The sequence below is a fragment of the Salvelinus namaycush genome, chromosome 8, assembly GCF_016432855.1.
Source record: "Salvelinus namaycush isolate Seneca chromosome 8, SaNama_1.0, whole genome shotgun sequence".
Lineage (NCBI taxonomy): Eukaryota > Metazoa > Chordata > Actinopteri > Salmoniformes > Salmonidae > Salvelinus > Salvelinus namaycush.
This window is the reverse complement of record NC_052314.1, coordinates 38475142-38487641: the sequence shown is the minus strand read 5'-3', so window position 1 is coordinate 38487641 and position 12500 is coordinate 38475142. Positions and strand designations below refer to the sequence as shown.

The 12500-nt window shown below is 45.1% G+C and overlaps 1 protein-coding gene across 1 annotated transcript in view; it reads left to right on the top strand.

Moving 5' to 3' along the window:
• The window catches only part of ror1 (receptor tyrosine kinase-like orphan receptor 1), a 45199-nt gene that overhangs the window by 17514 nt on the left and 15185 nt on the right, over window positions 1-12500 (top strand). Inside the window, exon 3 of the mRNA XM_038998967.1 lies at window positions 2978-2991. Within this exon, the coding sequence (XP_038854895.1) occupies window positions 2978-2991 (14 nt within the window). The remainder of the gene's footprint in view (window positions 1-2977; window positions 2992-12500) is intronic.

Sequence of the window (12500 nt, the reverse complement as noted above, 5' to 3'; positions counted from 1 at the left end):
ACGGGGGGGGAAGCCCGTAAATTCCCTTTTAATAGGAGATCACGAACTGTGTCCTCTCGACTCTCTTACAAACCCTTTAGTAGACACACTATACTGTTGTGCTATTTTTAGGTTTCTGTGTTTTCTCTCATTTTAATGGTGACGGTTAATCATCTATACTTCTGGCAAAACGTTGTCCCCGTAGACAAAAAAAATCTAAAGGTCGAAGACCTGAGAAACATCCCACTGGGCACAGACATCATTTCAACGTCTAGTTTTGATTCCCGTTTGGTTGATGACTTTTTTTCAAATCCAATCAGTTTTCCACGTTGATTCAACGTCACCGCATCGATTTTTTTGTTGTTGAAATGACGTGGAAACCACATTGATTCGACCAGTTTTTGCCCAGCGGGATAACTTTTTCCTGTCTATGGAGAGTCCTATACCTCAGAAATAGGCATTTCTCTTTCTCTGGCGGATAGTTTGGCAGGAAAGGTGGATGATTTATAGGCCTACGGACGGCCCCACGCCAATGCAGTGCGACAGTGCTAACGGCTCTTATTACGGATGAAGTCCTCTACCCGAGGAAGTCACGCTTCATGTTTAACATGCGTCTTCGGTCGTTCTCTACGTCCCCGCCTCGCCGCCATGGTGAGCCAAACCTGTACTCGTGTTCCTCTAAGTACACATGTTTCGCATGATGTCATAGTCATCTGTGATCTACTACACGTTGGGGTGTAAATCATCAGTTAAAGAGAGGGGCATATGTAGCTGTCAAGCTTACAGTACCTGCGTTGCTCTCGGCTATTTCTTTCTTTCCTCCCCATCTCTTCTTTTTTCCCTTTTCCTGTTATTACTCCCAAACATACATTTTGAATCAGTTTCTATGTGATGTTTTGGTTCCTAGCTAAAGGCCAGGAAGAGTGGAGGAATGAGAAGCAGGTGGTAGTTTGGCATGGCAGACCCGAGCCCACGGTGAGCCCTAGCAATAGTGTTCGTTTTTTTGTGTGTTTTTTTTTAAGAGGCTAGCGCTGTAGTCTTCTACACCTCCTGGAGGGCTTCTACAGACTCTTTTCCAGCCCTCCCTCCTTTTCTTCCACTCTCCCTTTCTTTCCGTCTTTCTTTCTCTCTTACACCTTCACTGGTTCTCTCTGCCGGCTCTGTTTGTTTTTGAGGGGTCTGTACACATGACGGGTGGGTGGATACAGAAAAACAAACCCCACTCTGTTTTCACGAAGTACCTCTCCCCCCCCTCTCTCTTGTCTCTCACAAACACACACCCTCTCCTTCTCTCTCTGCCTACCTCCCTCCCCAAGTTGTAATGGACTCCTAACAGTTTGACCTCTCAGCTCCCTGTCTTTAGTAAATCACAGAACTGAAAGTCTGTAAGCACGGCAGGAGTTTGTGTATGGAGCCCTATTGCCCCTTTGACTCTCTCAAAATACCCTCCTTTTTCAGAAATCCCAGCTGACGAATTTCCGATTGGAGGATTCCGTTGCAGAGCTGCATCTTATCCCTTGCTGATTCCTCCAACTGGGATTTCCCAAAAAATCCAGGGAATTTTGAAAGAGTTTCAGTTATTTTGCAACTCTACCTCCATTTGACTCTCTCCCCTGGCCCTCACTACCCTATTTCCCAGGGGATGTGATGTCACTGGGTCAGAGGTCACAGTGAGGAGTGATAGGTTTGGGATGGGTCTCTGTCTCTCTCTCCACATCTTAATATGGCTCCTGTTCCCAGGAGACTGAGTAGGGGAGAGATGAAGAAGCGCTCGTCTTACCTGATCTGATTGACATATTACTAAGCACATACCTGCTGTAAGGACCACCGTGGTGTTGATGGACAGACGTATGTGTATCTTTCTCCCCTCTGTTTGTTACTCAACTAGCTTGTTCAATTACTTATTGTATTTCTCGCCTTCATTACTTCCTATCCCATCCATTTTGTCTCCCTCTCTCTGAGGGAAAAGCAGCATATAAGTCTTCTCTCTTTCTCTCACGCACACACACACACACACACACACACACACACACACACACACACACACACACACACACAGAGGCCTGTATTGTTCCAGTCAGGGTAACATGAGGACTCATGAGTGGCCCTTTCTCCATTGTCTTCTAAATGGAGTCCATCAGTGGCCCTTCTCTTTATCCGTTCTCTATGTGGTCACGGGCCACTGGGACCTACAAAACAGGCCAACCCAAGCCGCTTGCGGCCATTTTGTTTCCTTTGTCACTGCGGTATCGTTACCCAGGCACCCACACATACAGTTCAGATGTCTTCATGGCGCTTGGCCTCACACTCTCTCTGGCTTATTTTGTTTAATGTGACCAAATCACAACAACTCCACAGCCGTACACATGTGCAATGTTTTTTTTTTATTGTTGTGGCATCGAAAAATAAAACATCAGATATAAAAAGCATATTGCATGAAGACAAGAGAAACGCACCCAATTGTAATGTGGAAGATAATGATAAGCAGGCTTGTTTTTCTCCTTCTCTATCTTCTCGAAACCGCAAACGCTTTGCTTTGAGTTCGGGAAACCCAATCTCTCGAGGAGACTCGTCATGATTGTCCCTTCTCTCTCTCCGTTCCCCTCTCTAGCTGTTGTTCTTTCCATACCCTGCGTGTCTTTCATTTGGGGCTTGGAGAAGAGGGGAGAGGAGAGAGAGAGGAGGAAGAAGAGGAGAGTAGAGGAGAGGGAAAAGAGGTGATGGAGAGGCGAGGAGAGGCGAGGAGAGGAGAGGAGAGGAGAGGAGAGGAGAGGAGAGGAGAGGAGAGGAGAGGAGAGGAGAGGAGAGGAGAGGAGAGGAGAGGTGATGGAGAGGGAAAAGAGGAGATGGAGAGGATCTTCCTCTAAAGGACTTGCTGTGGAGAGGGAATTCAGATCCTCTACTAACAGAAAGTAAATGCATGTGACCTCACAGTGGTGACAGCTTATATCCTTGTCTGTCAACACCATAGATCGATAACTTCCATAGATCGAACCAGGGCCTCAGCCCTCCGTGTCGTCAGGACCCTCCCGTCTCCTTACTTCACTCCAAAACACTTCCTCTCCTATGTCTCTCTCTGTGTGCGTGTGCGTGCATATCACTTCCACTCTGTGTGTCCTCCTCTCATCTAAAGGGTGGTAACAACTAGGGCTGTTGTGGTGACCGTATTACCACCACACTGACGGTCGCGAGTCTTGAAGGCAGTCAAACTCCATGTGACCGTTTAGTCACGGTAATTAGGCTTCTCCAAGTTCTGATGCTGCTGATGGTCATTAGTAGCCTACCACACTTGCTAACTGCCTGATACTCAGCACTCTATTGTCCCTCTCATCACTCTGACATCAATGCAAATGTATTCAAAAATCTAATCAAACACTTCATGAGAGCCTATGAGCTGATGTTGCGCAACATTTCAATAGGCTATGCATTTGCGTGAGAAAACAGAGTGATGGCCTCTACTGAAAATAGGAGGATCAGCTTTCTACTAGGCCTACTATATTTCTTTCTCAACTTTGCTAATATTAAGCACATTGCCTATCTATACAACAGGAGTATTGCCTACCTGGCCGGCATGAAAATAAACCACGGGGAAAAGCGTTCTCCATTCGCTATTTAAGTGCATAGATTACACGTCTTTTTTCCCGCTGTCCCTGTTTCCATACAGGTGCATGATAATGGTCCTTTCAAAAGCAAAACAAAATGCCGCCGGGCGGCAGGTAGCCAAGTGGTTAGAGCGTTGGGCTAGTAACCGAAAGGTTGCAAGATCAAATCCCCGAGCTGACAAGGTACAAAACTGCCGTTCTGCTCCTGAACAAGGCAGTTCAGTTCACTGTTCCTAGGCCGTCATTGAAAATAAGAATTTGTTCTTAACTGACTTGCCTAGTTAAATAAAGGAAAAAAAATATATATATATAGACAAGACGAAATCAAGAATAGTCTGATGGGTGACAATATTAGCCTATCACTTGTGAATGATATATTATCACTTGTTTGATTCATAGTCGCACGTCCCATGTAGCCTAGCCCATAGGCCTATATGTTTTAATAAGGTTTGTATCACAACTAAAGTGGCTAAAATAACTTCTTAAAATTAAGCACAATAATCCGCTTTACAAGGGGTTTATTGTAAAGCGTGGTTTATTATAAGCAGCACGTGGGTTTCAATTTCGGGGGAAATAATTTTCACCATAAAAATGCACCTTTATAATAAAAGCATTACATGCATAATTGCATTTGCGGTCACTTTTGATAATGGTGTTTTCCCGCTAATGGAACATTTGCGTTTATAGCCTTCTACCATGTGCGCATTGCTGCGCTTATAATGTGAAAAAATAGATAAATAGTTTATCAACATTTTAAGCTAAACATTCTGATCTGTTGCGTCAGCCACATTGCGTAAAAAAGCTTTTTCATGCTAGTGGTTGTATTAATTTGGGATCTATCGCATCCCACAACAATATTTATTTCTCACACAGAATAGAATAGGTCGAGCTTTCTACTATGGGGGATAGTAGATTGACATAGGCTAGTGATTTTGCTGTTTGTTAAGCCTACTCATATTGTTTGCTGACGAAAAGTAAATGTGGACAGTTCTTCCAATATCTTCAGTATGCGCTTCAGAATTGGATAAGGACGCGCACAGTTGCGTCCCCAATGTGTCTGTCTTCACTTGTAGCCTTTGAGAAAGACCCGATCACGTGATGGAGCGCGCAGCAACTACGGCCACTGGCTGCAAAAGGCCTGGATTTTTTAAGGGTACGTTACGGCCCACAAAGGGGATGCGGCCGTGAAATTCTAGGCATTATCAAGGGCTTGTCAAATTGTGAATGAGAGACTGATGAAGTGTGTACAGCCTGAAAACAAAAACAAAGCAGAGCTCATGCCTTTCAAGAAACATTTTTTCAAATCCTCATTAGAGTCGCATCATGCAGCCTTACAATGTATTAAAAATCTAAATATATAGCCCAACATTTGTAGGACAACTAAAGTTACATTAATAACTCTAAATTAAGCATGTAGGAATACCTATTACTTTGTTAACCGCTCAACACAGAATAGCCGCATGTCCGCACTCCCTCAAATCGTTTGGAGAAAATGTCCTTTCTTTTTTACTCAGCTTTGTTCAATTGTATTATTCTAGGCAAATCTTATCTGCTAAATGAACTAGTGTAGCCCACAACCATTTTGCATAGCCACATCAGGACCTAACATAAGGACAACTCAGAGTATGCTATTCTGTTCTTCTGAAATAGACTACATTTTCTTTTATATCATACTTCTTTCGACCTGTCTAAAATAAATCATGGATTTTTTGTGAAGGCTTTTTAAAATGTAGATGTTCCAAAGGTCTGCATCAGTGGCTTGTAGGTTATGTGCGGAAGCCGGGGAATTCTAAATGTGTTTATGTTAATTAACGGTCAATTACCCTGAGACCTACAGTTATTTGCTTGACAATCACCGGCTGACGAAGTTTCGTGACCGCCACAGCCCTAGTAACAACATCTCAACTTCAATGTAAATCGAATGAATTAGCGAAGACTTTATGAACTGTAGATTTAACGAGATCTAAGTGTCTGATGAACGGACCGTGAAGGCTTTGAAAAGGACCACATGAAAAGAACTGTTATGTCAGGATATAGGGGAGTTTAAGTTTTTGATGCTTTGCCTTTGTGGTTTCTGTCCGTCCCATCCTATTACCGCATGAATCTAACTCAACACAAAGAGGGCGTCACGCCACCGCCCAATACAGTAATCAAAACCAGGGTTAGATACATAGAGTGTAGATAAGTACAGTGTAGAGTTGATATCCCTCATTCTCTCCAGTCTGCTCCTAGATCTCCAACCTGCTGGGAAAAGGATTCCACAGACACACGCCAGGAAACGCAAACTACAGGAGAGGGGAAGAGAGCGAACGGTTGAGAAAGTAGAGGGATGACAGGTTGGATAACATTCCTGCTTTTGGGAATTTGAGGGATGTTTTATTGGCCTCCAGAGGCGCTGACTAGCCTCCGCTAGCTTTGGACCATCAAATCCATTAGCCTTGCTCCTCTGTGTTGAGAATGCAACATAACATTGACATCTCTATAGATAGGGACTCCCTGTATTTTAAGTGGAGAACATTTACAAGGCTCTATGTTCATTTATTTACAGATTCCAATAGAACGATACAATATAGACATACTTGGTAAAACGCCTTTGTTGTCCGATCTGTCAATTCCATTGTCTTCCCACAGATATATCGACTTTCGCTTTCCTCCTTTAGACGTCGCTTTCCCAGTTGACTTAGAAGACTGTACTTCTGTCAACGGTCGGAGCCCATCGTCTTTATTCCCTCGGTCCTCTCCAGTCTCCGAGGTCAAGGCCTTAGCAGCAGTGTGGCTGATGTCTTACCGTTATAGTAAAAACACATTGGGCCATCTTCCTAATGTTATCTGGTGTCTCTCCCCCATGGATGACTAGGCCCGTAGGGCAGGCAGGCTCACACACACGCCCGCGCATGCACACGCACATGCACACACATCAGTGGTCCTGGGGGACCCATGGTAAAACAGCCTCCTCCTTCCTGTCACTGCTTTATGGCTTTACCAGGCCAGACCGAAGGATTCCATTACCAACAGGACCAGTAGAGTGTGTGTGTGTGTGTGTGTGTGTGTGTGTGTGTGTGTGTGTGTGTGTGTGTGTGTGTGTGTGTGTGTGTGTGTGTGTGTGTGTGTGTGTGTGTGTGTGTGCGTGCGTGCGTGCGTGCGTGCGTGCGTGCGTGCGTGCGTGCGTGCGTGCGTGCGTGCGTGCGTGCGTGCGTGCGTGCGTGCGTGCGTGCGTGCGTGCGTGCGTGCGTGCGTGCGTGCGTGCGTCCGTGCGTCCGTGCGTGCGTGCGTGCGTGCGTCCGTGCGTCCGTGCGTGTGTGACAATGTTATTATAGTTTTTTTTTAAATTTGTTTTTAAATTTTTATTAGAAATTCAGTTTAGTTTCAATTCGTTTTCAGACCTAATTTGCTAGTTTTTTTATTTTAGTTTTATCAAAATATTTATATTTTGTTTTTATATTATTTTGTTTCAGTTTTACTGTTAGGGACAGAAAGCATGCGTGGGAGCATAGGAGCCAGTTGTGTTGTAAAGTTTTTGTTGTGTTTTTCAGGCTGCCACCTCCTGCAATGGGGGGCAGTAATATGAAAGGTGATGGGTCAGGTTAGGTTATGTTTAACTATTCCCCAGGTCGTTGCTGTAAAGGAAAATGTGTTCTCAGTTAACTTACCTGGTAAAATAAGGGTAAAAAAATATATATTTTCCAAATGTATATAAAGTAAATCTCAATGTGACTTTAAAATGAATACCACCCAAACTGGTGCAATGAAACTCTCACCTGTGTTTACACCAACCCAATGCTTTTTAACTTGGCTGAGGCTACGGATCCGTAGGTAACCGCCCGGTCCCATCTCCATAGATCCCTTTTCCCCAGAGCTGAAGATCCAAATCACGTTCTGCGCATGTGTTTCTTTATACTTTAAGCACACATTCTCGTGGTCTCTCTGTCAATCGTGAATGATAATTCTTCAAGTTTTACTAGTGAAACGTCCATGCAGCATCTGAATACCAACCGTTTGACCTGAATCAGTTTCATTGTGATATGCATTTAGATTAGATCTTCTTGAGTAATACAGTGTTGTTTTTCAAGTAGACTACAGTATTGTTTTTCAAGTAGCCTACAGTGTTGTTTTTCAAGTAGCCTACAGTGTTGTTTTTCAAGTAGCCTACAGTGTTGTTTTTCAAGTAGCCTACAGTGTTGTTTTTCAAGTAGCCTACAGTGTTGTTTTTCAAGTAGAATACAGTGATGTTTTTCAAGTAGCCTACAGTGTTGTTTTTCAAGTAGCCTACAGTGTTGTTTTTCAAGTAGCCTACAGTGTTGTTTTTCAAGTAGCCTACAGTGTTGTTTTTCAAGTAGGCGACAGTGTTGTTTTTCAAGTAGCCTACAGTGTTGTTTTTCAAGTAGCCTACAGTGTTGTTTTTTTGAAAATGTATTTCATAGTTTTGATGTCTTCTCTATTAGGCTGGCCAAGGCTCACATCAACACCATCATCCCAGACACCCTAGAACAACTCAAATTTGCATACCGCCACAACAGATCCAGAGATGACTCAATCTCTATAGCACTCTACACTGTCCTCTCCCACTTGGACAAGAGGAACACCTACATGAGAATGCTGTTCATTGACTATAGCTCAGTGTTCAACACCATAGTGCCCTCCAAGTTCATCACTAAGCTCAGGACCCTGAGACTAAACACCTCCCTCTGCAACTAGATCCTGGACTTCCTGACGGGCCACCCCAGGTGGTGAGGGTAGGCAACAACACATCTGCCACACTGACCCTCAACACGGGGGCCTCTCAGGGGTGCGTGCTGAGTTCCCTCCTGTACCCCCTGTTCACCCACGACTGCATGGCCACGCATGACTCCAACACCATCATTACGTTTTCTGACGACACAACGGTGGTTGGCCTCATCACCAACGATGATGAGACAGCCTATGGGGAGGAGGTCAGTGACCTGACAGTGTGGTGACAGGACAACAACCTCTCCCTTAACATCAGCAAGTCAAAGGAGCTGATTGTGGACTACAGGAAAAGGAGGGGCCGAGCATGCCCCCATCCACATCGACGGGGCCGTAGTGGAGCGGTTCAAGACCTTCAAGTTCCTCAGTAGTTCCTCAGTGTCCACATCACTAAGGAATTAACATGGTTTTACGAGGGTATGTTTGGCAGCATGAGTGAAGGATGCTTTGTTGCGAAATAGGAAGCCGATTCTAGATCTAGATTTGGATTGGAGATGCTTAATGTGAGTCTGGAAGGAGAGTTTACAGTCTAACCAGACACCTAGGTATTTGTAATTGTCCACATATTCTAAGTCAGAACCGTCCAGAGTAGTGATGCTGGACAGGCGGGCAGGTGCGGGCAGCGATCGGTTGAGGAGCATGCATTTAAGAGCAGTTGGAGGCCACAGAAGGAGAGTTGTATGGCATTGAAGCTTGTCTGGAGGTTAGTTAACACAGTGTCCAAAGAAGGGCCAGAAGTATACAGAATGGTGTCGTCTGCGTAGAGGTGGATCAGAGAATCACCAGCAGCAAGAGCGACATCATTGATGTATACAGAGAAAAGAGTCGGCCCGAGAATTTAACCCTGTGGCACCCCTATAGACACCGCCAGAGGTCCGGACAACAGGCCCTCCAATTTGACACACTGAACTCTGTCTGAGAAGTAGTTGGTGAACCAGGCAAGGCAGTCATTTGAGGAACCAAGGCTGTTGAGTCTGCCAATAAGAATGTGGTGATTGACAGAGTCGAAAGCCTTGGCCAGGTCGATGAATATGGCTGCTTATGGTTATGATATCGTTTAGGACCTTGAGCGTGGCTGAGGTGCACCCATGACCAGCTCGGAAACCAGATTGCATAGCGGTGAAGGTACCGTGGGATTTGAAATGGTCGGTGATCTGTTTGTTAACTTGGCTTTCGATGACCTTGGAAAGGCAGGGTAGGATAGATATAGGTCTGTAACAGTTTGGGTCTAGAGTGTCTCCCCCTTAGAAGAGAGGGATTACCGCGGCAGCTTTCCAATCTTTGGGGATCTCAGACGATACGAAAGAGAGGTTGAACAGGCTAGTAATAGGGGTTGCAACAATTGCGGCGGATCATTTTAGAAAGAGAGGGTCCAGATTGTCTAAACCAGCTGATTTGTAGGGGTCCAGATTTTGCAACTCTTTCAGAACATCAGCTATCTGGATTTGGGTGAAGGAGAAATGGGGGAGGCTTGGGCAAGTTGCTGTTGGGAGTGCAGGGCTGTTGACCGGGGTAGGGGTATCCAGGTGGACAGCATGGCCAGCTGTAGAAAAATGCTTATTGAAATTCTCAATTATCATGGATTTATCGGTGGTGACAGTGTTTCCTAGCCTCAGTGCAGTGGGCAGCTGGGAGGAGGTGCTCTTATTCTCCATGGACTTTACAGTGTCCCAGAATTTTTTGGAGTTTGTTCTACAGGATGTAAATGTCTTGAAAAAGCTAGCCTTTGCTTTCCTAACTGCCTGTGTATATTGGTTCCTATCTTCCCTGAAAAGTTGCATATCGTGGGGGCTATTCGATGCTAATGCAGTACGCCACAAGATGTTTGTGTGCTGGTCAAGGGCAGCCAGGTCTGGAGTGAACCAAGGGCTATATCTGTTTCTGGTTCAAACATTTTTGAATGGGACCTTTAGTTGTCGGGACGAGGTGTCCAGAAAAGTTGAATCCACAGCCAATCCGTTTTAACTTTAGTAGTACACGTAAGAAGATTCAAGTTAGCTACCTAACCACCCCCCCCCCCCCCCCCCCCTGTTAGCTAGTGATAGTGATGCACAAGCTAGGCTTATTTGAAACATCTGCATCTCCTGGACACATTTACCCGCCAGATTCAGTATCTTGAAAACACCATTGAAACCCCTATTACATTTTTGACCAAAGTTTAGAAGAAAACTAACATTGAACATAATTCATGATGGTTTTTATTTTTATTTGGAGTCAAAGATAATAGTTTCAGTATAGTTTTAGTTTTTCAAAAGGATCGTTCATTATTTCATTTCAGTTTGCTAGATCGTGTTTTCGTTTTCGTTTACTATAACAACCTTGGTGTGTGGCGTACGTGCGTATGTGTGTAAGCAAGAAAGTAAAACAAAGAACATGTGAGTGAACCAATGTTTGCTTTTGTTTCTGTGTGTTTTCTATGTGTGTGTGTGTGTGTGTGTCCATGTCAAGTCGTGTGTGTTCGTGTGTGTGTGGTAGACTCTGCGGGGTTCTAGCCTATAGTTATAACTGCTCTCTCTCTCTCTCTCAGACAGAACCCATGATGTAAGCGTAGCCTAGGCAAACACAGTCAGTTTAACGGAAAAGTCCTTCCTGTAATTAGCCATTATAAACTACTACTACAGATGTGCCCCTTTCACAGTGTGGTGTTAGTTTGGATGTTCAGAAAGGCCTGAACATCCACACTGTTTATCCAAATAGCAACCACACTCACTGGGACTAGCTTCCTTCCCATTCTGTGATGGACTCAGCCTCCCACCATGCACACACGGGATATGTTCCAAATAGCACCCTATCCTTTACATAGTGCACTACTTTTGACTAGAGCCTATAAGGGAGTAGGGTGCCATTTGGTACGCCACACAGACAGCAACCGCCTTCAGAGAAATGTGGATGATGGGGGTTAGTGGACTTTGGAAGAGACGTCTTCTACCAAGCATTTTTGTTTGAATGTTTTGGACAGGGCTTTTTAACCTAAAGCCTTTTGGAGCGGAGTTTCTGGGCGAGGGATGTTGGTTGAGGTCTTTTAGACGGGCCAGGGTTGTAATTTGTCGCTGGGTCAGGATATAGAGCAGGACTCGGAGGAAGCAGGGTTGTCTACTCTTCCTTGTCATTTAGCCATCTCAGTGCGGCCACGTTGTCCCCGGCGACACACACACACACCACGCCTCTGGATACACTCCCGACGACACACTCGAACCTCAGCCAAAGAAATCCTCTATTTCTCTCTGTCTCTCTCTTGCACTCTTTCTCTGTGTGTGTGTGTGTGTGTGTGTGTGTGTGTGTGTGTGTGTGTGTGTGTGTGTGTGTGTGTGTGTGTGTGTGTGTGTGTGTCCACATTCTCAGGGGGGAAGTTGTACATTAGACTAAAGCAGTATGGAAAAGCCTTTATTAATCTCATAAATGTAATGTTATTGTATTTCCCATCGAATCCCATCTTGGAGCAGAGCCCAGTTTTTGTGTGTCCGTGTGTCCGTGTGTCCGTGTGTCCGTGTGTCCGTGTGTCCGTGTGTCCGTGTGTCCGTGTGTCAGAGAGAGAGAGAGAGAGAGAGAGAGAGAGAGAGAGAGAGAGAGAGAGAGAGAGAGAGAGAGAGAGAGAGAGAGAGAGAGAGAGAGAGAGAGAGAGAGAGAGAGAGAGAGAGAGAGAGAGAGAGAGAGAGAGAGAGAGAGAGAGAGAGAGAGAGAGAGAGAGAGAGAGAGAGAGAGAGAGAGAGAGAGAGAGAGAGAGAGAGAGAGAGAGAGTCAATTTCTGGATAGCCAATAAATGGGGGGGGGTTAAAGGTCAGGGTAGAGAGGTGACCTTGGCCTCTGAGACACTTAACACTCTCCTCAGAAAGTGACCCATTGACCCCTGACTCACACCCCGCCGCGCTCGGCCACTCACCCCAGCCCAGACACCGATAGGGTTACCCTTAGATGTTTTTTTGTGTGTATGTATGTGTGTGATTCTGGAATTGAATGAGTTAGCATTAGGGCATCTGCCACACTCAGGATGTAGAGAGGGAGCTTATTGTGAGAATATGATAATAGTTATGTCATACGCCCTTCTATGGTCTCCAACTGGCTTGGCTTCAGTCACATGACTAAATGAGCTCATAGTGTGAAAATGGCCTTGTTTCTGTGAGTAGTGTGTGTGTGTGTGTGTGTGTGTGTGTGTGTGTGTGTGTGTGTGTGTGTGTGTGTGTGTGTGTGTGTGTC